The sequence below is a fragment of the Amblyomma mixtum genome, chromosome 2 (genome assembly GCF_055824585.1).
Source record: "Amblyomma mixtum isolate Tamu chromosome 2, ASM5582458v1, whole genome shotgun sequence".
Lineage (NCBI taxonomy): Eukaryota > Metazoa > Arthropoda > Arachnida > Ixodida > Ixodidae > Amblyomma > Amblyomma mixtum.
In genome coordinates, this window is record NC_143013.1 from 7,257,113 (window position 1) to 7,279,709 (window position 22,597).

Below are 22,597 nucleotides of genomic sequence, written 5' to 3' on the forward strand. Positions count from 1 at the left end.
CTGTGGGTTGTAAAGGAGGGGGGGAGGAGGGGAGGTGTTGCATTTTATTTGCGTATAAAAATCCCGGAGCGGGCGAAAAAAAAAAAGTGTATCCGACGTGCGTGCATATCTCATTCGGTGAACAGCTGTCGCGTTCCCTGCTATTTCGAAACAATAGCAAAAAGGAAATCGCGACCGCACTTGTCTTCAGCCAGCCCCAAATGCCATCGATTGGATCCTGCGGGCAAATGGAAGGCGGACGAGGGCTTGCGTACACCTCCTGTTCCTTGCGAAAACAACTGCCTTCCTGGAATCAATTCGCGTTTGCCTCTGGCGATCTGTGGTTAGATATTTTTCTTTTTCCTGCATTGCTGCTTCGCCGTATGGCATCGCTTCGGGGCAGCGGCGTAGCTGTGGGGCATTATAACCGCGTGTGGCAGAAAAATCCTCCCCATCGTAGCTAGAGCGGACGCCAGGTGTCCAGGCGAGAGAGCCCTTTTTTTGTGCGTATTCCAAGAGTTGTGGCACGCCGCTAGGAAGCCGTGCCCCCCCCCCCCCCCCCCCCCCCCCCCCCCAATCTCCTCATTTGCTGCCTGCTATAAGCTAACCAGCGTTGGGCGCGTTCGTGCCCGTCATACTGATTGCGACCGCAGTCACTCCCCGCTGCCCCTCCTCCGCACATTTCCCTCTTTCCCTCGCCCCTGTTTACGAGCTGTCCAGCGGGGGCCATGTTGTAATTAATGGGACGGACACGGTCGCCGGTGGTGAAGCCCGACTCGGCGCGGGATTTCAACCTCCCTCCCTCTCTACTAAACGTACTCTCTCTTTATCCCTCTCCCTCTCTCTTCATCTCTTGCCTGTGTGTTGGTGCAGTGTGCTGTTTGTGTCGCGGGCCGCTCTCCGCCAGTGGCGTTGTTGTCGGCCTCGCGCAGTTGTTTCGGACGACATTGGGTCGGGACGGAATCGGGGGTGGGAAGGAGAGAAGGTTTCGGGGCGGTGAAATGAGTTTTCCGTCTCGATAAGCATCTGCTGCCGCGTGGCTGTGGCCCACCCGCGCGCATATCGATCCGCACGACGCAGTGCGCGTTAATGAGCTCGCGCTATAAAAGAGGGGACGTAAAACAACAACAACAAAAAAAAAAGTCGAGTCGACGGCGCTGTGTCGTCGTAAAATCGGTTGTGGTACGCGCATTTATTTCCTGCGCAAAGACCTGACGCCGGCGGTTCTGTGCACACCCCGTTCGATTTTGCGGCGTGCGCGGGCTTCTTTGAGGGCGCGTTTAGTTAATCGCGCTCGTATTAACCGTCCCGCCTCGGTCGCGGGTTTCTCTAATGGGCTCGTCGAGCTTCGTCGGTGGTACGACGGAGAAGTGTCCGCGTCTGCACGTGCCGAGAGGTGTAAGGTTTCCGAGGGAGCGAACGAGAACGGATCTGACGCGGCCTGACCGTGTTTATCGGGAACCTCTGCCTGAACGGCGTTGGGTTTGGAACACCTAGCAATTTGTGCATGCAGCATGCGTTGGAATAGAGGGAGCAAGACTCGTTATTGGCTCTTTCGACGCGCAGCTGACGAGATGTGGTTGCAGGCGCGATTTACGGGCTATGGCCGTGCACGCTTACAGACGCGAGCAGTGGGTAGTCTGAAATGTCACAACCGGACAGTTCTTGCGTCAGGCTCGTTTGTAAGGGGAAAATGCAATTCGTTGCGCCATGCTTCGATCGATGTTCCGCAGTCCCTGCGCTAGTTGTCTGATCGAGCATTTAATTTTTTTTTTCTTGTAGTCTGGCTGCGAAGTGCAGAAATCTCTCATATTCTGCCGGCGGCGTCGAAAGCGAATGCCGTCAGCTGTCGCATACGCCGGGGAGCTGTCTGGCGTACTGTATAGTTCGATGCATTTTTTGAGGCGTCGCAGATTGAGCTGGGACTTATGAGCGCAAGCGCTGAATTTGCGAGAGGAAGTTCCCCAGACGAGCCGACGGCGTCATCGTCGCTACTGGTTTACTTTTAACGCCAAAAAGGTGAATACCGGGCGAGCGTTCGGAGCGATACACGCGACTGATTTGATTCGAACGTTGACTTGGCAAGAAGCGCGCGTGTAGTAGTAGTAGGTCGTTGTGATGTGTTGGGTTGTTGTAGCGTCTGTGTCTACTGGGCATAGTTCACTATACTGCTGGGTGAGTGAAGTGGTGGGTGTAGTGTAGTGTACAAGTAGTAGTAGTAGTGTAGTGCAAGAGTGTAGTAAAGGCCTGGAGGAGCAGTGGTGAACGGTCTGAAAGCTATGCACGAGGCGCATGCCTTCCGAACATTGCTGCTTTGCTTGGTCGTTGTAGATTGGAGTGTGTCGTGTTGGGTTTGAAGACGGACATCGCAGTTTTGGGCGGGATGAAAGGTCGAACGACTTCCGTTGGGAGGGTTGGAGGGACGGTTTATAGCTTGAAATTTCCGGAGCCCTTCACTACGGCGTCCCTCATAGCCTATTAAGTTGCTTTGGGACGTTAAAGCCCAATAAACCAAACCATCTTTTTTTTTCATGGTGGTAATGTTTTATGGGGTGTAACGTCCCAAAGCTACTCAGGCTATGAGGGATGCCGTGTGAATGCGACCCTCGCGGCCGGAATCGAACCCGCGACTTTGGGATTAGCCCTCCCGCTTTCTTTATTTTAGAACTTTTCGGATGCCTTTTCTTTCCAGCTCGACCTCGTTAAAAGGGCGTTGTTCCCTGGAAAAGCCCGTGTAACAAAAAACACACGCGCGAACCTCTTTCTGACGTCATTGAAATCTGTTCTAATCGATAGAGAAAAATATTTGAACGGAGCGAAGCAAAATGAAACTACACAAGCAAAGCGAGAAAAAAAGAAGACAGTGACAGGGCAATGGAATGCAAAACGCAGAAAAAAAAAACGAGGAAGAAAATAAATACAGGGACAAGGAATTTGTGGGCGGCATTGGTCACCAAACGATGAAAAATGGCTGTACGAAATCCGCGGGGACATTCTGAGCAGGGCTCCGTCTCTCTCTCTCTCTCTAGATCCTCGCAGTGGCAGATTCCAGCCAGCATTTCACTTTCCCTCACAGGGTTTTTACTCTTCACGGTCTCGATCTCTCTCTTTTTTCCCCTCCTGTATTTCTCCTTGCCTCTTGGTCGGCCGGCCGCCTACTTTGCGAGCGTGGCTTATTTATGACTACGTGCTCGTGCGCCCCTGGACGCCTCGCGTGTAATCCTTTTAACGTCGTCGTCGACGTCGTTGCCGACGTATGGGGCGCTTCGTGGAAGGAGGCTTTCGGTGTCCCATTTGTTATTTAAGCGACGCTGGGCTGTCGCAAACCGAAAGTCTCGTAGAATGTCGGATGTGGTCCTAACCCCCCCCCCCTTACTTTCCTCCCTCTTCTTGCCTTCCTTAGGCTTGGGTTAGGTCGGTTCGGACCCTACCCTGCCTGCGTGTTTCGTCATAATTCCGGACAGCGCTGTATAAGCCGGAACTGCACGTCCGGCCATCTTCGCCCAGTCGCAAGGAGCGACCCTTTCGCCAATGTTCTATCTTCTATGGCCATTTTCCACTTTTCTTTTTATCGTTTGTTTCTCAGCCTCTCAACATCCTTATTTGTTCCGGGTTTCACTCCGGTATTGCCAGCCCTCTATGCAGGATACTTCACGGGCTGGGACCGCGTGTAGAAACTACGCACTTGTTGAACCGCTCGGCCATTGCAGTTCTGCACGGAACTATTGCCCCTCCCTGTTCAAGCGCTCTCGTTACGTTTTAAAGGGGCTTTCCGCCGTCCTTCGTTACTCTGTTTCTCTTTTGCGTCTGTCTTGTTTTTTTTTTTTTTTGTTCTCCGGAGGGTATCCCCTTATAACCCGACCTTTTATTTTTAATGCGCTGTCGTTCTGTGCGTGTGTTTTCGGGCGGAAGTAATGATGATTAATGGAGGAAACGTCGGGCGTGTGGTGTCTGCTTTCGGTGTGCGTATACTCCTATTTCGCGGGACACTCTCATGAGGGGAGGGGGGGGGGGGGGGGGGGTTGAGTTTATGCCGCGCCGCCTATTGAAATATTTACTCGATTCGGCGAGCATCGCGGCTGTGCATCAAGCAGGGAGGTTCGGGGGTTACGAAGGCGGCTGTCGCCTGTGGGACTGACGTGTTTATCGCTGTTGCTGCTGGCTTAGTGCGAGAAAGCCGCTCTGGCTTCGCGCAATGGAATTCCCCCGTGCGCCTTGTTTCTGCTGGTCGATTTCGAGTGGCGTATCGAATCCAGTCCCTGGAGAAAAAAACCGACTGCCGATCCTGACCGATCGACGATAGTCGGGTTCGACAACTCGTAAGCGAGCAGTCAACTTTTGTGCTACGTACGCGCAGCAGTTCTTCGACTCTCTTGGCGAACGACAACGTAGACTGAACCGGAGGAGTAAACAGAAGGGAGTAAGCTGTGCTCCTTTAACAAAAGGGAGTGTGCTAAGTTTAAATGGGAGTAAAGAGGGGATTTTTACTCTCATGTAGGCGTATTCGTGTTTAAACTCCCTTTTGATTCCTACAGCTTCGTCTCCGTGCGAACAGAGCTGCATGCTGCGGCGTCGATGTGGCCAAGGACCGTCGGTGACTGTATTGCCGGACGTGTGGCACCCTCCTCCTCACTTACATGCCTGTGCAGCTGCAGTCCCGTACTGTGTCGCCCGTCACGTATTTGCACTTTTTGCTGTGCACCGGGGCTGCAGGAGAACCCTCGGTCTGTCCTTGTATTGTTTTCTCTGCCCTTCCGCCTCGCGAGCCCCGTGGGACTTTCGTGTTGTGCACTGCCGGTCGTCACGTACACGCTCTGCTTTTCGGGAAGGCGCCGGGGGGAGGCCGGCTGACGTCACTGCTGACGTCAGTAGTGCGCGCGACTGTGCTCCCGGGTGGCTCCCGTCGAAGTTATGGGTCCTGTCCTGGCCGAGTGCCGCCGTGTGGAAATTGGCCGTCTTCCTGCAGCCCTGCTTTGCGAACGGGCCCAGCGAACGAAGGGCGTCGGAAGCGCCTGTCGGCGACGAGCCGAGCCGCGGGCCTCGAAAACGTCCTCGCGGCCCTTGGTAACTGCGTGCATGGCCGCGTAGGCAGGAGTGCGGGTTGTGCACGTTAGTTAAAGTGAGCGTGGAAGAGGATGCACAGCAGAAAAATTGAGATCACAGCGGCGACCCGCATTGGGAGATAGCGAAAGCTTTGAAGCCTTCTCGGCACTCGTCGCCTCTCTTTGCTACTGCTTATCATTTTCGTTTTGTTTGTTAATTAATTTAACTAATGAATTAGCGTAATTATGGTACATATTAATTAAATATCGATTTATTTACTCTGATTGTTACTTCTCTTATCTCAATCAACCTTTTTGGTTTTTCAAATTTGGCGCCGTGGTTGCTTTCCCGTCTACTTACTATATCCCCGTCCCGCCTATTCAGCCGTCCAATGGTTTTTGGTGGTAATTAATTAATCTATATGAATGAAACTTTTTCCACTCTTTCGCCTATTTTTACACTATTTCGCCGTCCACGGCTGTTTTCCCGTCCACTCACTTTATCAACGTCCGCACTATTTCGACGTTTTTTAGACATTTCTGGCTCTAATTAACTAATCATCCGTTCAACATACTTTTTTTTTTTTTTACGCAGCATCCTCACATCATCCTCTTTCGATTACAGCCACTCGTTTGACGCTACCTCTTCTGAGAACGTCACAACTGCTGCGAACACGTTTTGGTGACACCACCCCGCCAACACAGCCTAGAAATGCGTTCGCATTAAAATGTACGGGCTTTCATGGGCAGCGGTGGCACACAGCGTTTGAGAGGGAAAGGCGTGACTCGTCCTGTGCTCTCTTCGCCGACGTTTTTTGCACATTCCCTCTGAAAGTGGACTGGAGTCGACTCCTGCCACATTAATGTAACCGCCACTTATATATCTTCGTTCTTCTTTTTTTTTCTTAGTCGGAAGCTAGATTCACCTATTACCACCGCGTGTCTTGGCGTTTAAAGGTGCACTGAAGAGGAATCTGAACTCGTCTTTCTGCCGCGGGAACTCAATCTGCACGTTCCGAGCATTCTTAGAAACTGCGATTTATTGCCCTGTGTGGCTGATTTTCCTAATTAAATCGAATTAACGCCCGGCTCCCGCCTTTTTTTTTTTTTAATTCTCCCTCGTACGGTGGGCGGAGTCGACCAAAGCGTGGAGTGCCTTTCAGCCAGTCCCGCGGCGGCTTGCCGCTCTGCCATCGGCGGAGTAATACGTAGTAGTCCGTAGAAGCAAATAGTCCGCGCGTATTTTTATTTCTGCGGGCTTATTTCGTGGCTATATTATCTGCGAATGAAACTATTTATTCACGGAAACCTAAAAAAGAAAAAGCGAAAGCAAAGCCTCCACGGAGCTGGCTGCAAGGCACTCCACGCGTTGGTCGACTCCGCCCACCGTACGAGGGAGAATTCAAAAAAAAAAGAAAAAAGGCGGGAGCCGGACGTTAATTCGATTTAATTAGGAAAATCAGCCACACAGGGCAATAAATCGATGTTTCTAAGAATGCTCGGAACGTGTAGATCGAGTTCCCGCGGCAAAAAGAAGAGTTCAGATTCCTCTTCAGTGCACCTTTAAGAGACGGGAAGCCGTTTGTTATATCTAATTTTGAATGGGATTTTCAGCGCGATGTTTCGAATGATGCGTGTAAACAATAATTCGATATATCCGAGCTCTTTGAAAATCCCGACTCGTGTGTGACGCAGAAATGGTATTTCGTAACGAACCAGCTGAAGGTAATCACTGTAATCGCCCCGAACGTTTGTTTTCCCCAGGTTGGCGTCCTGGAAAAGAAAATCTAAGGTATTGTGGCGTAACAATTTCTTTGACGATGCTCTTGCCGCCTCATTTATCGACAGCCGCAATTGTGTGACGTCTGCGCTGAGCTGAGCTGACAGCTAGCGAGAAGCAGTCTATATATCTCGCCGGATCCGATGTAGCAAGAGCGATGCTGACCAAGCATGACGCGGGAAAGCTGTCAGAATAGAGTGCGGCGCCTAATTTGTATCATCATTCTTCCTTTTTACACTGATCACCGGAATAGCTATTCGGGCATTGCTCGGCTCGTCTACATGTTAAACAAAAAAAATTACATGTTATAGCACCCTGAAAATCCTGCCGGAGGACTTTACTCAAAGCGGAGCAACTAAAAAAAAGGGAAAGAAAGAAAGCACACGAAAACAGTGCAAACTTCACGAGGACGCAGAAAGGGGAGACAAGACAGAGGCGCTGCACATACCTACAATAGCCATACCATAAAGAAAACACATACCTACACTAAGCCGGAGAGGGTGAACCAGCGCACACTGCTACAGCCAGGGTAGCTGTGAGATCGCTACGTCATGAGCTTGGTCGTTCCACACCGTTGCAGGTGGTTGTGCCGTTGCATAAGGCGCAGTAGTTGTAATGAAGCTCGCTCGTAATCCCGTCGTTGCATCGGTGGTAACCGCTCTTGAATCGTAAGCGGAGGGTTTACGTTTCCGGCAGCCTGCTTGTCCGCACTCGACAGTTTCGCCTCCTCCCCTTTGCCTCCCCTCTCTCTCTCTCTCTCTCTCTCTCTCTCTCTCTCTCCCCTCCTTTTCTTCCTTTCCTTTTTTGGCTGTCGTGCACCGTCGCTTGTATTCTTCCGACGGCCCTGTTCCGTGGCCCAGCCGTGAAACGCCTCTTATAACGCGCGTACACTCCTCGGGCATGATGCTACTCGCATGTAATCAGTCGCGCACAGCACGAGAGGGAAAGAGAGAGCAAGAGCGAGAGAGATGCGCAACCCATTTGCCTGTTTTATTATTATTACTTTTTTGCTTCTTCGAGCTTCGCCATTCCGTCCGCATCCTCTCACGTGCCGTCCGCGTCTCGTCCTTGTTTGGCGTCGCCGATTTCCCCGCTGCTATCCCGATTCGTCGCACCCTGAAAGTCCGTGCCGCGGGCGGTTCGTGGTCTGTTCGTGCTCGGCACGTCCCGCTTTTGAGGCGGCGAGACTGTTTTTTTTTTGTTTTTTTTTTAAGCTGCGCCGTGAAATGTCGGGTTGGCGCGAGCTGTCGTGACGACGCGAGCTTCCTGTTCGCCGTTGTCGACCGTGCCATACTTATTATGATCCCGGGTTGCTGTGTGCGCTTTTTTTTTCTAAGCTGTGCCTGTTTGTTTATTTAAGAATACCTAAGGCCAATACTTGTCCAGGCGCGGAGAAGACTGGGCAAGAATGGGAAATGCGTTGACGCTTCCTCAAAGCAGAGTACGCGCGTAAGTACCGGGAATTAACAGGGAATGCACAGAACAACACATGGTAATTGAATTTTCGGGAGATAGGACCGGCGAATCGTTCGATAGATCGTTCCGTTCGGAGGTGGTTCCTTGAAAAAGATGAAAATTTGTGTGCACCAGTGAGTTAATGTAGAAAAAGGAGCAATGTACAGTGGCAATGTTTATGGCTGGAGGCTCTGGTGGATGGAGTCTTCGCAGAGGCAATATATTCGGGTTTGAATGACAGGTTTGGAAAACTATAAGGATTGAAAGAATGCTTTTTCCTGTGAGAAAAAATGGGTCGAGGTGTGACTCGCGGGTCTCGTTCGCGTAAGAACATTTCATCATTCCACTGTTGCCAGGCACGTCGCCCATGAACCGGTTCACGCGTAAGTGCATTCAGTGCTTCGTAGGTGTGGCGATTTTGAATGGTATATGCAACGTTTGCAGTTCTCCAACAGCCCTCCTTGATTGAGTCACAGCCGAATCTCGTTTGATTCAAGAAACCGCTTAACTCGAACTTTCGGTTAATTCGAACTCGCGTTTTGCTTCCACCATCACGCGCTTGCTAAGGAGAGACCGACCGGTCTGCCCTTGATTCGAACACCGCGTAATTGGAACCACTTTGCGACCGATGTTCGAATTATCTCGATATCTAACCGGAGATTACCACCGGCTTTCGCCGTAACTCGATCGTCGGTGGCGGCCACAGGACGTTGGAAATCGCCTCGCTAACCGACGCAATAAACGGTTCCTGTTCTCGAGGTAGGGAAAGCGGTCGATCTTGAAGGCTAATAATTACGGCGGAGGCACTGCAAGTCAGGAGGGAAGGTTGTCCTTCCGTCTCTTTTTTTTTGCGTACTGTTGGGATGCAGGCTGTGGAAGGAAATAAAGAGAAGAATGTGGTGTTATTTGTTTCACTGGGACAGCTACGTCAGTGGGCAACGTTTTTCGCACTTTCATCCCGTTTTTTTTTTCCTCCTCGTCACTACCACGAGCGGAAGCGAAAATGGCGCCACGTTTCGATGGAGGTGAAACGCAAAAAGGCGCCCGTGTGCTGTGCGATATCAGTGTGCGTTAAAGGTCTCCAATTATCCGAAATTACTCCGGAACCCGCCACTGCTGTACCTTTCTCCTTTCACTGTCGCCATGTTCGTTCCTTTCCTCACGGCGTGGCTGAAGTGTGAACCGATATATGACACAGTTACTGCGCCATATCCTTTCCTCAAATAACAATTTTCAGTAGCGCGGCTCGGACATCTTGACGTCATTCGGGCGTCAGTGGGATCGTGGAAGTATGCAGATCTCGTGGCTTCTTCACAGGGCGGTACCGATCCTCCTTGGCCGTCGGACACCACTGAGGTGCTTGCGATCGTCGTACGTAAAGACGGGGTAGAAGAGGGAAACGACGAATGTGAGCACTACTTACTAATGGAATGAACTGCTAAGTAGCCCTACGTTCCACGCTTTCAAACGTCCTTCTGACTTCGCAGAAAAAGAAAAAAATAACACTCGGTTCACTGCCCTCTTGCACCGAAAATTGTGACACAAACGCTATATATGGCGCCCATGCAGTACACCGCGCACTCAGTATTGATAGTTCCTTTTCAGAGGCACGGAATCCAGCAGCCACGGAGAAGAGCCGCCTAGGAAGGAGTGTGTCACGGTTTAATCGCGATTCCTCCGTCGTGAAGGAAAGCTAGCTTTTATTTTTCGCTAGCTAACGAAATTCTGAAGTGGTCTTTGAAATGTCCGCATTGAACTTGTGTGTATCGACAGTGCCGCCTCGAGGGCGCCGTCGGCAGTGAGTGATGGCGCAGCGCAGCTGCTGCAGCGGGGCGTCCTTCGCGAATGTCGCTGCGTTCGTAAAACAGCGGCGCTGGGAAGCCGGGACTGGTTCTCCGGCCGCGCCCTCTCGAGGGCACGCGCGGGTTCCGTCTGTCTCCGTCCTCGCGTGCGAACGCCGCCGCCGACAGTCCTGCCTCGGCGTCCCTGCTGCTGGCCGTCGATGCGTGCAGGAATTCCTTTCTCCAGCGGAAAACAGCCGTCGACGTGCGCCTGCAGACTAGCTCGTCAGCACTCTCGCCCCATTCATGGTTAGATAGGAACGCGGCGAAACCAGTGCGCGGAAAAAACGCAACATGCGAGATTCACCGCCGCGGTGTCGCGCTGTCAAATTGCGGCCGCGGCGGTCGCGTTTGGGTGGAGGCGAGATGCAAGCATTTCGCCGTGTACTGTGCGATGCCAGTTCGAGTTAAACAACTACAAAAGAAAATCTCAGGAGGGCGAACACTCTATACGGAGCCCCCTTTTGCGCCGTCTCACTAGCCCCGAAGCACAAAAAGGGCACCAAAACTTCGTTCGAATAAAGCGCCATCAATTCGAATAAACCGGAAGTTCGAGTTAAGAGAGTGTGGATTAATGTGATTCCCTTCCACAGCGTTTGCAGTGTAAACCGACTTGGTGACAGCGAAGGCAGTTTTTTTTTTTTTTTGGGGGGGGGGGGGGGTAATGTAATAGCTGTGCGGCTCTTGAGCCTAACATACCGCCTACCGTTACAAACTCTGATCACTAGAGCGAGTAGAAAATGATACAGGTAAACGTGGAGTTTAAATTGAAAGACTCATTCCCGCGTCTTCGTTTCTGTAGCGCAGGACAGCTACGCGCTATCGGCGAATCAGTCCCGGGCGCGTTTCTACAGAGGTGAAGTGCAAGAACGCCCTGTTCCCGTGAAAAGGAGGGCTCGGTGGTAGACATTGCACCGGAGCCCTCCACTGTGCGGCATACCTGCGTGACTGCCGCTTGCTCCCTCGCCTTTGGTGCTTCACCATGTTGGCACCACACGCACATCGCGTTTCGGCCATCGGGCTCTCTACTCAGCATCCACGCGATTGCCGCCGTCGCCGCTGTTTACCCGTGACGTCGTCCCGCGCTTCCCTCTCTGATCCGTGTGTCGTAACACGCCAAGTGGTGTGCCCCCAGACTGCACAATACGCAAGCGACCACAACAAGCTGGCAATAACGAGGAGATAAAAGATGCGTCCTTATTGCGTGGTTCCGTATCTCCAGACGCCTTGATGTGCGGGGACACCCGTGACGTCGTCCTTGTTGACATGTCTGTCGGCCAGGTTCGCCCTCCTCCCCACCCTCCTCGCCCATTTGTTTCCGTAACCCGTTCTCTTTCTTAGTGCCCTCCTCTCACTGGTTGTGCGCTGGCTTGCGCGACGACGGAAGAGCCTGCTAGCAGCGCCTCGGGTATTTCCCGGTGCACGCGTTTGTTTCTCGAGTCCCGACGTCGTGATAGCGCGAGTCCCGTGTGTGTGTGTGTGCCACGGGTGCTTCCTCCCGCGGTGGTTGCCTCCTCCGCCACCACGGACGTCCGCTGTGCCTCGTTTCGTGCAAATGTGACCCCTGCTTTCCTTTTTTTTTTCTTGGGGTCCTTTGCTACTACTACCGTGATCTGGATTGAAGTCATGGCTTAGAAGGTTTGACTTGCCCCGCCTTTTGCCCCCCCTTTTTTTTATGCCACTCCAGGAGTTTGAGGAACCAAATGAGCAGTGGCGTTCAGTGAAGCTAATTTTAACTACGCGGGGCCATTTATCTTTCAGTAGGTCCTTCGAGTTATTGCCGTTATAACCTCGTTATAGCGAAATGGTTTATAATGAAGGAATGACGATTTCATTCGGAAGCTCCCGTAGGAAGCTACGTCTATGACGAAGTAATCGCTGGGTCCCGCTGTAACAAAGTTCAGCTGTTAGTAGTGAATTGAGTTCAACAGCGGGAGTACAGTCTTGGTCAAAAGCCTGATACAAAAAATTGAAAATTAGTTTTGGGGACAGCAAACCGTAGTCATTGAACACTATACACTACACTGCTGAAAACCGAATGCTGTGGCGTGAAGTCCTTCTACGGGGGCTGCACATAAATGTAGCTGCCTGTCGGCGTAGCGCGTGAACGGCTTTATGCGCACAGCGGTTCCCCGATTCCTGCTGCTTATCAGAGTAATCGCCTCCTCGTCGTTTAGTAATGCCCTGCGGGCGAACGTCAGCCAGCTGCTGCCTCTGCAGAATGGAGGGGGGGAATGCCGTTCCTGAGCGTAATCTGAGCGAGCGTGGGCGTCGTGCGTGGTTAATTTACGGCTGCGGAGTTTATTTTTCTTTTTTTAGATATATATGACGTTAGCTAACACCCGCTGACCTGGACAGGTGACGACCAACGGTTAAGCAAGGACAGCGTACACGTTAATTATCGTCGTCGGGCACAATCTGTTGGCGGGTTATTCTTGTGAAAGAGGCAGCTGCGCGAGGCTGATTTTTCAGTGGGGGAAAAATAAAAAGAAAAAAAAAAGGCAACTAGTGCTTACCTCGGCTACGTGTCAGGCTTGATCCCCCCCACGTCTGGTTAGTGTTCGCCCATTGATTGCCAGTTAGCTGTTGTCTGTCAGTGGCTCCGTGTCAATTATCTTTCGTCCGCAAGGCTGTCTCTCCTGCACCGGCATTTGATGGCCGGCGCTCACACGCGCTGTGTCTGTGTGTGTGTGTGTGGGGGGGGGGGGGGGGGAGTGTTCAAGCACCTACGGCTCGGCTGCGTAGCTTCCATATTAACTACCCGACAGAGGTCATTCTCCCTTAGTTACTTCGGCACACTTGATTCTGAGCTGTCTTAAGCGGCGGAAATGGGCGTGTCAGCTCCTTCGCTCTCAACTTCTTGTGCTTATGTAGCGGCGACGTCTCCCTTTCTCTTTTTTCCTGAAAGAACAGCCTCGATGAGGACGACGGGAGAAGCGCAACAGCGTCTTGGGTGTGAACGAACTTGGCCGCGGCGGCGTTTCCAGGCGACTCCGTCGGCAGCCTTAATCATGACGTCCGCACTTCTCCCTGGCCTTTGCCGCTTCCGCCGAGCCATTCTTCCATCTACTCTCCGCGCGTCCCCCCTCCTCCAGTGTCCTTCATCGTGGGGCTTCGTCGCTCTCGGGCCGCCGCGCAGGTAGCAGCAGCGGAAGCGCGGTGTGCGACTAATCTCTCCTTTTCTTTTTTTTTGTTTTTTTTTTTCTATTCCGGCGCCTCTGCCCTCTCGTTGCGTATCTAGGTTTGTGTGCTCCCGTCTTTGCCGCTCGCTCCTAGCCGACTCTCATGCGCGCCCACCCTTTTCGAAGAGCCGGTGTAAAATAAAATGCCGAGAACGTGACGTCTCGGTGGGAAGGGACTGCGAGCCTTCACACGACGGGTAGGGGAAGAAGGTCGAGCTCGGAGCAGGTCTTCACCCCCCCCCCCCCTCTTTTGTTTTTCTCGGCGAGCAGTTTCTCGCAATTTTCGCTGTTGCTGCTCCGCGCGCTGTCCCCGCGAGGGCTGCCCCCGTGGTGATCCTGAACGAGCAGTTGAATGGAGAGAGTCCTGTCCGTCTCTGCCTCTCACTTCACCCTCCTCTCTCTCTCGCCTCTCCGCATTGCCTTTCTCGTCACTTGCTTGTGTAGAGGGGGGATCTACTCGCCGGAGCTGCACAGGCCAGGTGCGAAGGCGTCTCCTTGCCGGCCGTGTGGTTTACGTCGTTGCCTTCGTCGTCGTCATGGGTCCACCGCGTTGGTGCCCTCTCCATCTCTATAAAAATTTTCTTTTAATTTCTCGCGATGCAACTCGCTCTCCTCCTCCTCCTGCTGCCTCCCTCCCCCGTACATCCGCATTGGTTTGGTGCGTCGCCTCCTCGGCGCGACGCGAAAACCAGCGCGGTCACGTGCCACCCCTTCCCGACACCCCCCCTCTTGCGTGCACCTCCGCGCTGCAAGGTTTCTCTGGCTCCCAACCGCGGCGGCACACCTGAAACAAATCGCCCCCGGCGGGTCTAGCGTGCGTGCGTGCTATAACAACGCTCTGTGCGCGCATGCATGCAGCTGCTGTTCGTTGCTCGCGTGTGTGTTCGCGTCCGCCCGCGCTGCTCGCTGCCTTGACTGAGCTCTTCGCGCTCTCAGTCTCCCCTGCGTCTGCAGTTGCGTTCGCGCTGTAGTGGTGGCGGCTGTCGCGCATAGCGGTTGCGACGTCGGTGTGTTGTGTGCTCTGCAAGAAAGGAAGCCGCAGGCTGCCGCGTGACAACGCTTCGGAAACGCCGAGCCTCTCCCTCCTCCTTCCTCTCTCTCTCTACACCCCCTCTTCTCTCTTCTCCCTACGGCGCCTCTGAAACGCTTCGGCGCGCCGTCACTCAACGGCTCCCATCATATCGGCCGCCCCTCCGGTACTCCACACTCAGCGAGCCAGTCAGTCAGTCAGTGGAGTGTCGTCGCCGCCTGCGGTGTGTGTGCTGCGCGTGTGGTTGAGCGGACGCGCCCACCGTGCCCGCTTCTGCCCGCCGGCTGTTGTCTCGTCCGTCGTCCATTGTGTGTGTGTTGCGCGGGGCGATGTCGCCGTCGGCGGGCCTCGAGCGACTGCGGCGCACGTGCCACCTGGGCCAGCGTCGCCGCTGGAGCCCGCAGCCGTGCGCCGCCGACAAGCACTTCGCGCTGGCGCCGCCGGTGAACTCGTCGTCCTCGCCGCCGTCTTCTTCCTACGGCACCGGCAGCTACCACCGCAAGCCGCGGCACCGCACGAACAACCTCTCTTGCTCCTCGTCTAACATTGTGCTCAGTGAGTTACTTGCCGTTGTGTTTATTCCATTTTTCACCCTTTTGCAAGACATTGGCATCTGGCTTGTTTCGAGTCGCAGGACATTCCATTCGTCCTGTTTAATGTAGCGTGCAAACGTTGTTTGTGGGAAGTCAATTTCAAGGTAGCACGAATCGGCATCGTTACTGTCAGAGCCTTTTACGGCGGTATCTGTGTGTGGAGGCTGTTGGCGTCGTGTGTCGTAAGCAGATAGTTTCCGCGTTCGCCCGCTGAGGAATGAGGATGCTATCCCGTTGCGCCCCGGGTGAGGGAGTACCTTACTGGAGGGGGAACGGAAGGGAGCGAACAGGCAAGAATCAGTGCTGGGTGAAGAATTCGGCGTCATTATGGGCGGGAGGTAGTAGCGCGAATGTTTCACAGTTCCTAGGGTGTGCAGCACTCGGGTGACGGAACCATTTTGTTTGGGGTTCACTGTACCGTGCTTTGAACGCAGGCGCGCGCATCGGGTGGTCTCTTGCTTCGGATTGTTCGCTGACGGCTTTTACTGTGCTCGATAGACATTAACCTCTCTCCCGGTGGTCGCAGCTGGAGCAGCGATCCATTTGCCATTAACGCGGGGATTCTTCAGTGCGCGGTAGGCAGCCGCTCCACTACTGTGTAAAGGTACTACTTCCTCAGCGAAACGGCGCTCAGTCGCGTGCGACTCCGTTGCTGAGGGCTCTGTCCTCACAGAATATCGCGACGTTCGACCGAGGCACATCGTATTATTGAAGCACTCCGCAGCGTGTTTTTTCTTTTATTCTCTCTCTCCCGGCAGCTCGGTGTGTGGCTACAACCCGCAGATATCGAGTTCGACTGGCTATTGACAGCCGCAGCCAGCCTCTTTATTTGCTAAAAGACATTGAGAGAGGCGAGCGACTTGAGGCGCGTTTTACTGCAGGCAGTTGTTACGTTCATCGGTCAAGGTTTAGTGCACGAGCCTTCATCGGAGGTCTTCATAAACTTGGTTCAGGAAAGGTCCCTGTGGGTGTTTACCAGAGCACGAGCTTAAAAACCGGTGCATTCCGCAACGCTCTGTACAGTCGGCTACTGACGGGCCGGAGGGCGGGGGCAGCAGTTTTGCCCTCTGTGCCCATTCCGTTGTTCTACGTGGCTGCGCTAAACCGTTTTGTGACCCTGTAAACGGTTTTATTGCTCACACATCCGGAAAAGCTGTGTGTGTGTGTGTGTGGGGGGGGGGGGGGGGGTGAGGAGGGTCGTGTTCCCGCAGTCTCTGGGTTGGCGGGCTCGTCGAAGCAAAAAGCAGACGTGGAAGGATGTGTCCGTTCTTTTATGGTGACACGCGATGTCCCGCTTCGCTTGTACGTCGATGCGCGCTGTCCTTGTGTTGTGGAGAAATTTTTTGCTTCTTTGGTGCCTCCTCTCGACACGCGTTACAGAGTGTCGAGAGGAGGCACTTATCAGCAAGCGCAGTCATGCTGCCACCTAATACTCAAGAAACATCGACTTCCCTTCGTGGGGCTACTCTGGTCAGTTAGGCTGCACTCATACGAGGAAGGACCACTGAGTGACAGAAGAAGCCATTGCTTCGTTATTTCTATAGGGTTGACCAAGCTCCCAAGGGGAATCGTCATTCCTTCGTTATGTCCATTATTCCGTTACAAACCGTTTCGTTATAACGAGGTCCGACTATATATAGAAGAAGCACTTGCGTTCTGGCTGTGCGAAGTGCTTGGCCGGTTCTTCTCTCACCATTGTTTAGCAGATGAATGACCTCGCATTGCACAGAAAGCTGCGCCAGTATGCTTTGCTGCGCTGTTTGGTATCCGTTTTACCGAAACAATGGATAAAAAGACTTGAAGATAATAGTAACTTCAAAAGAAGGCTTTCAAAAAGGGGGAGGGAGTGTGTGTGTGTGGGGGGGGGGGGGGGGGGGGGGGGGTACAAAGATAGCTCTCGTTCACGCATTCCTGGCGCTATTAGAGTACATTGCGTTCATCTCGCAGCGGATGCGATTCATAGACAGGCGGCCCGTGTTCATCGTCTCTTATCTCGCTAATGAGATATGATTCACTGTGACGTGTTGTTCGACCTTCGAAAGCGAGGCGACTGGTGTTAACCCGCTCACGAGAGACGGATGCCGAAGTGTAGCCCCACTTGCACCACGGGAGATTGGGTATCGGGTTCCGCGTGCCTGTTCCGCCGGTCCGCCTCTTCATCCTGCTTCGCTGCAGATGGGGTGAACACCCTCAGTGTGCCGCTCGGAAACCGGGGCCTAGCCCCTCGGCGTTCCTTATCGCACCGCCGTGTGTTATCTGTGCTCTATCCCGTGGAGGGGCGTGCAAAGACTGCTTCGCCAGTACCCCCCCCCCCCCCCCCCCTCCAGGTTTTTAAGTTTTGTTTTAAAGTGACAGCGTTAGTTACCCCCATGTCGAAAAACAAATTGTCCAGCGTCGGCGTTGACGACCGCTAGAAGCCTCGCAGTCGGCCGCTCCGGCAACTTAGGAGGGTCACGTGACTTTGTGGCGTCATCTCAACCTGCCCACCGGATTGTGAGTGAGCTGACCACCGTACACTCTGAACAGAAAGGAGTAGAAAGGGAGTGAGTTGTCCTCTAGCGCACACACCCTTTTATAAAAGGGAGTGCGGTAGAGGATAACTTACTGCCTTTTTTACTCCCATATAGGCGTATTCGTGTTTAGAGCGTAGCAGGTGGCAGGTAATGATCGATCGCCATAAGTTGCTTAGGAAGAGCAGCAGCCTGGGTCGCACAAGCCGCACCGGTGGCAGCACCTGCTACCTCAGGGAAGTGGCGCATTGCTTAACCGCTGCACCACTGCATCAGGAGTGGTGTGAGGGCTCCCAGGGATCTGGGAATGAAAAGTCGAGAATTACTCATCTTGCATATATATGGGTGTTCATCCATTAACGCTTTCGCGTCGTACCCTTAAAGGCGGCGCTTAAGTGTCTCCTCCAGTTTTTTTTTCTTTCCTGCTATTCGTTAGAAGCCTTTACCCGGGCAATATGGAGATAGCCGAAGACATGTTATCTTGTTGTGAACGCGGTCGTTTGAAGTGCGCTCTTGACCTATGGTCGGTTGCAGCGGATACCGCGTGTTGCTTGGCCTGAATACTGAAGTACCCTCGGTATTTTCCAGGTATATACTGTGCACATGTGTTGATAACTAGAGCGAATAAACTGCCAGCATTTCGAATAAACCGGGAGTTCGAATTAAGAGAGATTGAAATAATGCGATTCCCTTGCGCTCTATTTGCAGTGTAACCGGCTTGGTGACAGCGAAGGCGGTTATTTTGAGTAACGTATAGGAATATGACTGCTTTTCTATTACCAAGGGCATTGCCGGAACGTTCGGTTTGATATAAAGAAGGTCTGGCCATTGTTTCCTATACTGTTATTTGATAAGCACATTCGCCTCCCGATATTTCAAAGGGGACTGAAATGGTTTCAGTTACGGCAATGCTTTCGCATGCTGACGGGCCCATTGCGGGCCAACCGGAAATCCGAATTAAGTGCGTTCGAAGTAACGAGATTTCAGTGCACTTCGCAAAAAGCACAATGCACTGAGAGAGGGCGCAGTAATCGGTATTACTTGGGGTATCATATCAATTAGCGTGTGACGTCGCTCTTTGTCCGTTATTCTCCGCCCGTACCCATTGCAGCGCTGCCGACAACACCCGGCAGTTTCGTTCTCGTGTGCTGTCGGATATCTTACATGGCGTAATGAGTGCAAACAAGTCTCGTCAAAAGTTGAATGGAGCACGGTGCCGCAATCTGACCATGCTCACGCCTGAACCATGTTGGAAAAATACGGAGGGCACTTCCGACTACTTACGTGCTGGGAATGCGAAAGCATTTGTTCTGTCCCCGTGTGCTGCTGGTGAACTATATTTGTCTACTGGTTAGTACTAGTTTGTAACTAGTACTAATGTCTCAAAGGCCTCAGGGTGAACGCTTTCAGGAAAGACCGCGCGACTTGCGCGTACGTTTGAAACACTGCTTTAACCAAGCCATCAAGTCACTTCCGGTTTAGAGCCGACGTCACTTCTGTTCTGATGTTACCTGTGGTTTCACTTCCGGTCTCAGGGACCATGATGCCGTCACATTGAATTTTCGTGACCATTTCCACGGTCAGCAACGACAATTCCGGGTTTGTATCGTAATGAGCTTGTAAGGGTTCGGTAGCGTTCGCGGGGGTCATCGGAACGCGGCTGGGGGTGGTCAAAGCGAAGCGTCTCCTTTCTTGGAACGCGGCCGCTCGCGAACGCGCCGGCAGGTATACGGGTGTCCCCCCACCCGCGGTACTGATTCGCACACGTGCTGGCACGGATGTCTATTTGTGTTTGTTTTTATTTTGTGGTGGAGAGAGTGCTCTACTTTACGGCAGCTGGAGGGCTGGCCAGGCTCTTGAAGAACCAATCATGTTAAGGCCGCAACATGATTCGAAGTTACCGAATGTGGGCTGGGCCTTTAGGGCTTTAAAACCGGGCCCCGGAGCTGGAAGCGGGGTTCTGCGCTAAGGTCAGATGCAACGCATCTTCGGCAACGCCGAGCAGGGGCCTCCCCTAGTATTAGCCAGATCCACCTTTTTGTTGTTTGTCTTTTGCCGTTTAATTTGTCTCGAGTGTCTAAACTTCTGTACGCTGTAAATATCTGTACATAAACCTCAGTTATTGCCTTTTTTTTTATCCCTGCGTGTCAACTGATCACACGAGCGTCTCTGACGTGGCACCCCTGGTGCGAAGAGCTTCAGTCTTCGAGTTAGATAAACCGTCTCTGGCGGTGCACCTGTGGTGCAAAGAAGAAGAAGAAGAACCTGATCTTTACTGGCGCAGTCGACAGGATCCTGCGGCCATCGGAAGACGGCGCAGGAAGAAGACCAGGCAGGGAGAAAGGTGACGACAAGGCGACAGGTCAGCGTTCGTGAACGGACCTGCGGAGACACGGCGGCAAGGACGCAAGGACCACGGCAGATGTCCAGCGACGCGGGACTGCGTCCGGTCAAGGAGGCAGCGCGTCGAGAACTCGACAGTCACCGGCGGGTCGCAGCAAGGCGACAGCAGCGGGCACAGGACCAGCGGCGTCCGACAGCTCATCGCAGCGTGCGGTGAAAGTGGAGGTGGACTCCGACGCCAAGGAGCTGGCAATGCGGATCGACGCATCGAAACCGTGAGTTTCCTTGGTCGCATTGTTCACGTCCCTGTGTTCGAGCCGGCAGGACAGTTGAGGGATACAGACGGCGGTATGGAGGGCTATCCATGCCGGCCCTCACTCGATATGAGGTACCAAGTGCAATTAGCGAAGGCGCGCTTAGCGTACTTTCAGGCCGAACTTGCGAAAGTGAATAGAGGAAAGGTGCCGCTGTGCGAGGAGAAAGCACAGGATGTTAAGTGCGTCTTGGATGAATTAGAAGCAAAGCGCCAGCAGCTAGCGCTGGAGCTCGCTGAGCTCAAGGCGTCTAGGAAAGCTAGTGAACTAACCAGGGAGAACTGCTCCGAGTCGCGAGAGGTGAGGCAGCCTGTGCTGGAAGACAAAGGATTATGCTTGTCATGCACAGGTCAGGGAAAAAGCAGTGAAGACGCTGAAAGCAATCAGCCGGTATGCGGGAACGCATCTTTCTTAGGAAACGCCGCGAAAGGTTCAGGAAGTGAAAACAGGATTCCTGAAGGACGCGAAAATACCACAGCTTTTCCGCCACCACGGGCGTCTAGCAAAGAACAGGAGCAGCCCAATTCTAGTGATCTAGGGCCAATCGTGACCAAGGTGTCCGATAACAAACAGGACAGCGGTGGAATTCCTGTAGGCTCTAAGATTGTGACCTCTGACGCGGAGCTAGTAACAGCCAGTGAAAATCTGGCGTTGCCGCAACCGCACACTGTGTCGGGTATGGAGCATGAAGTGCCCCGTAGCGTTTCTGGTGGCAAGAGCCCTTCATCCGAGGCAAAGAGCGGAGGTGGGCCTGTTGGGCCGACCGGGCAGAACGCCGCGCAGTTGAACGCACCCGGTGTGTGCCCGACCAGGTCAGTTGAGGACCCGGAAATGAGTGGCGACTTGCCGCAAGGCAAGCCCGGGTCAAGTGACTGTCAGGGAGCTCATGGAGCCTCGGAGTCAGACTATGCCACGAAATCGGCAAGCGCCTATAATGCAGGGAGCGGAAATTTCATTGTTTGCCCGTGCAGGAAGAATGCCAATGGCTCCAAGCGAGGCAGAGTAACAGGAGGCAGGTGCGTGGCTTTCACGTTGAAAGGCGGCGCAGGGGACAGTACGTTCCGGGCTGCGGTATGTCAAATTAGATGTAGAAAAGCCGGCCGCACTGTTACAGTTGAACTAGGCAAGAGATATGTTCCTTGTGCAGCACGCGGTTCGCACCGGCGCGCCGGAGAGAGCGTGCCCTTAGGTGCGTTGCGTGGTCAGGGATTTAGACCCTTCGAGTACCACGAGGTTTTTGATCCTGGAGGGCACCGGCTTTTCAGTTCACGCCCCGTTGTGGCGCCAGCCTAATGAGTGAGTTACCGTTTAGGCGTTAATTATGTTACTGACAACACGTGGTGGCTCGAATGGACACAGGGACGCTCGGTGCGACTAAGGAGGCTCACGTGGCCACTTACGGACATCGTACGAGTGCTAGTGAACGCTCCAGTCGCGAGTGTCGGTGCGTATGTGTGCTCATTCGCGAGCAGGACGACAGTGAGCATGCAAGTGAACTGAGTAGCCTGTCAACTTGGACTCCGTTTTACGGCGCACAGCAAGCGTGTCACCGCGTGTATTTGAGTGTGCAATTTGCTTGTGTTGTGTTGGTGCCCGTGTGCATTTTTTTTGTTTTTGGTTTTGTTCGTGCCAGTGTTTGTGTAGCTGCGGTATGTCACCCACAGGGTGGTTTTGTGACCCGTACCGATCCCTTTGTTAGAATTCTAAAAGTGGCATTTGAGCCCTTTGTAGAATCTTGGGAAGGGCGTGTAAGGGTTCGGTAGCGTTCGCGGGGGTCATCGGAACGCGGCTGGGGGTGGTCAAAGCGAAGCGTCTCCTTTCTTGGAACGCGGCCGCTCGCGAACGCGCCGGCAGGTATACGGGTGTCCCCCCACCCGCGGTACTGATTCGCACACGTGCTGGCACGGATGTCTATTTGTGTTTGTTTTTATTTTGTGGTGGAGAGAGTGCTCTACTTTACGGCAGCTGGAGGGCTGGCCAGGCTCTTGAAGAACCAATCATGTTAAGGCCGCAACATGATTCGAAGTTACCGAATGTGGGCTGGGCCTTTAGGGCTTTAAAACCGGGCCCTGGAGCTGGAAGCGGGGTTCTGCGCTAAGGTCAGATGCAACGCATCTTCGGCAACGCCGAGCAGGGGCCTCCCCTAGTATTAGCCAGATCCACCTTTTTGTTGTTTGTCTTTTGCCGTTTAATTTGTCTCGAGTGTCTAAACTTCTGTACGCTGTAAATATCTGTACATAAACCTCAGTTATTGCCTTTTTTTTATCCCTGCGTGTCAACTGATCACACGAGCGTCTCTGACGTGGCACCCCTGGTGCGAAGAGCTTCAGTCTTCGAGTTAGATAAACCGTCTCTGGCGGTGCACCTGTGGTGCAAAGAAGAAGAAGAAGAACCTGATCTTTACTGAGCTTGTTGGTCACGTGCCGTTGGTTTCGAAGCCCTGCCAGCAGAAAACCCTCGTGGGGCGACGCACTACGCATTGTGCCCATTGCAGAAGCTTTGCTCACCCCGTTTCGGTTTGAACTCAT

The 22,597-nt window shown here is 53.2% G+C and overlaps 1 protein-coding gene across 7 annotated transcripts in view; it reads left to right on the forward strand.

The window, feature by feature from the left end:
- The window catches only part of LOC149358309 (cyclin-dependent kinase 16-like), a 155,837-nt gene that overhangs the window by 92,396 nt on the left and 40,844 nt on the right, over nucleotides 1-22,597 (forward strand). Inside the window, exon 1 of one of the 7 annotated variants that reach the window (XM_089570345.1) lies at nucleotides 13,680-14,864. The exons of the other annotated variants lie outside the window; for them this stretch is intronic. Coding sequence (XP_089426471.1) covers nucleotides 14,639-14,864 — 226 coding nt within the window. The 5' untranslated portion in view covers nucleotides 13,680-14,638. Of the gene's footprint in view, nucleotides 1-13,679; nucleotides 14,865-22,597 lie in introns of those variants that run through there. 7 annotated transcript variants of the gene reach the window in all.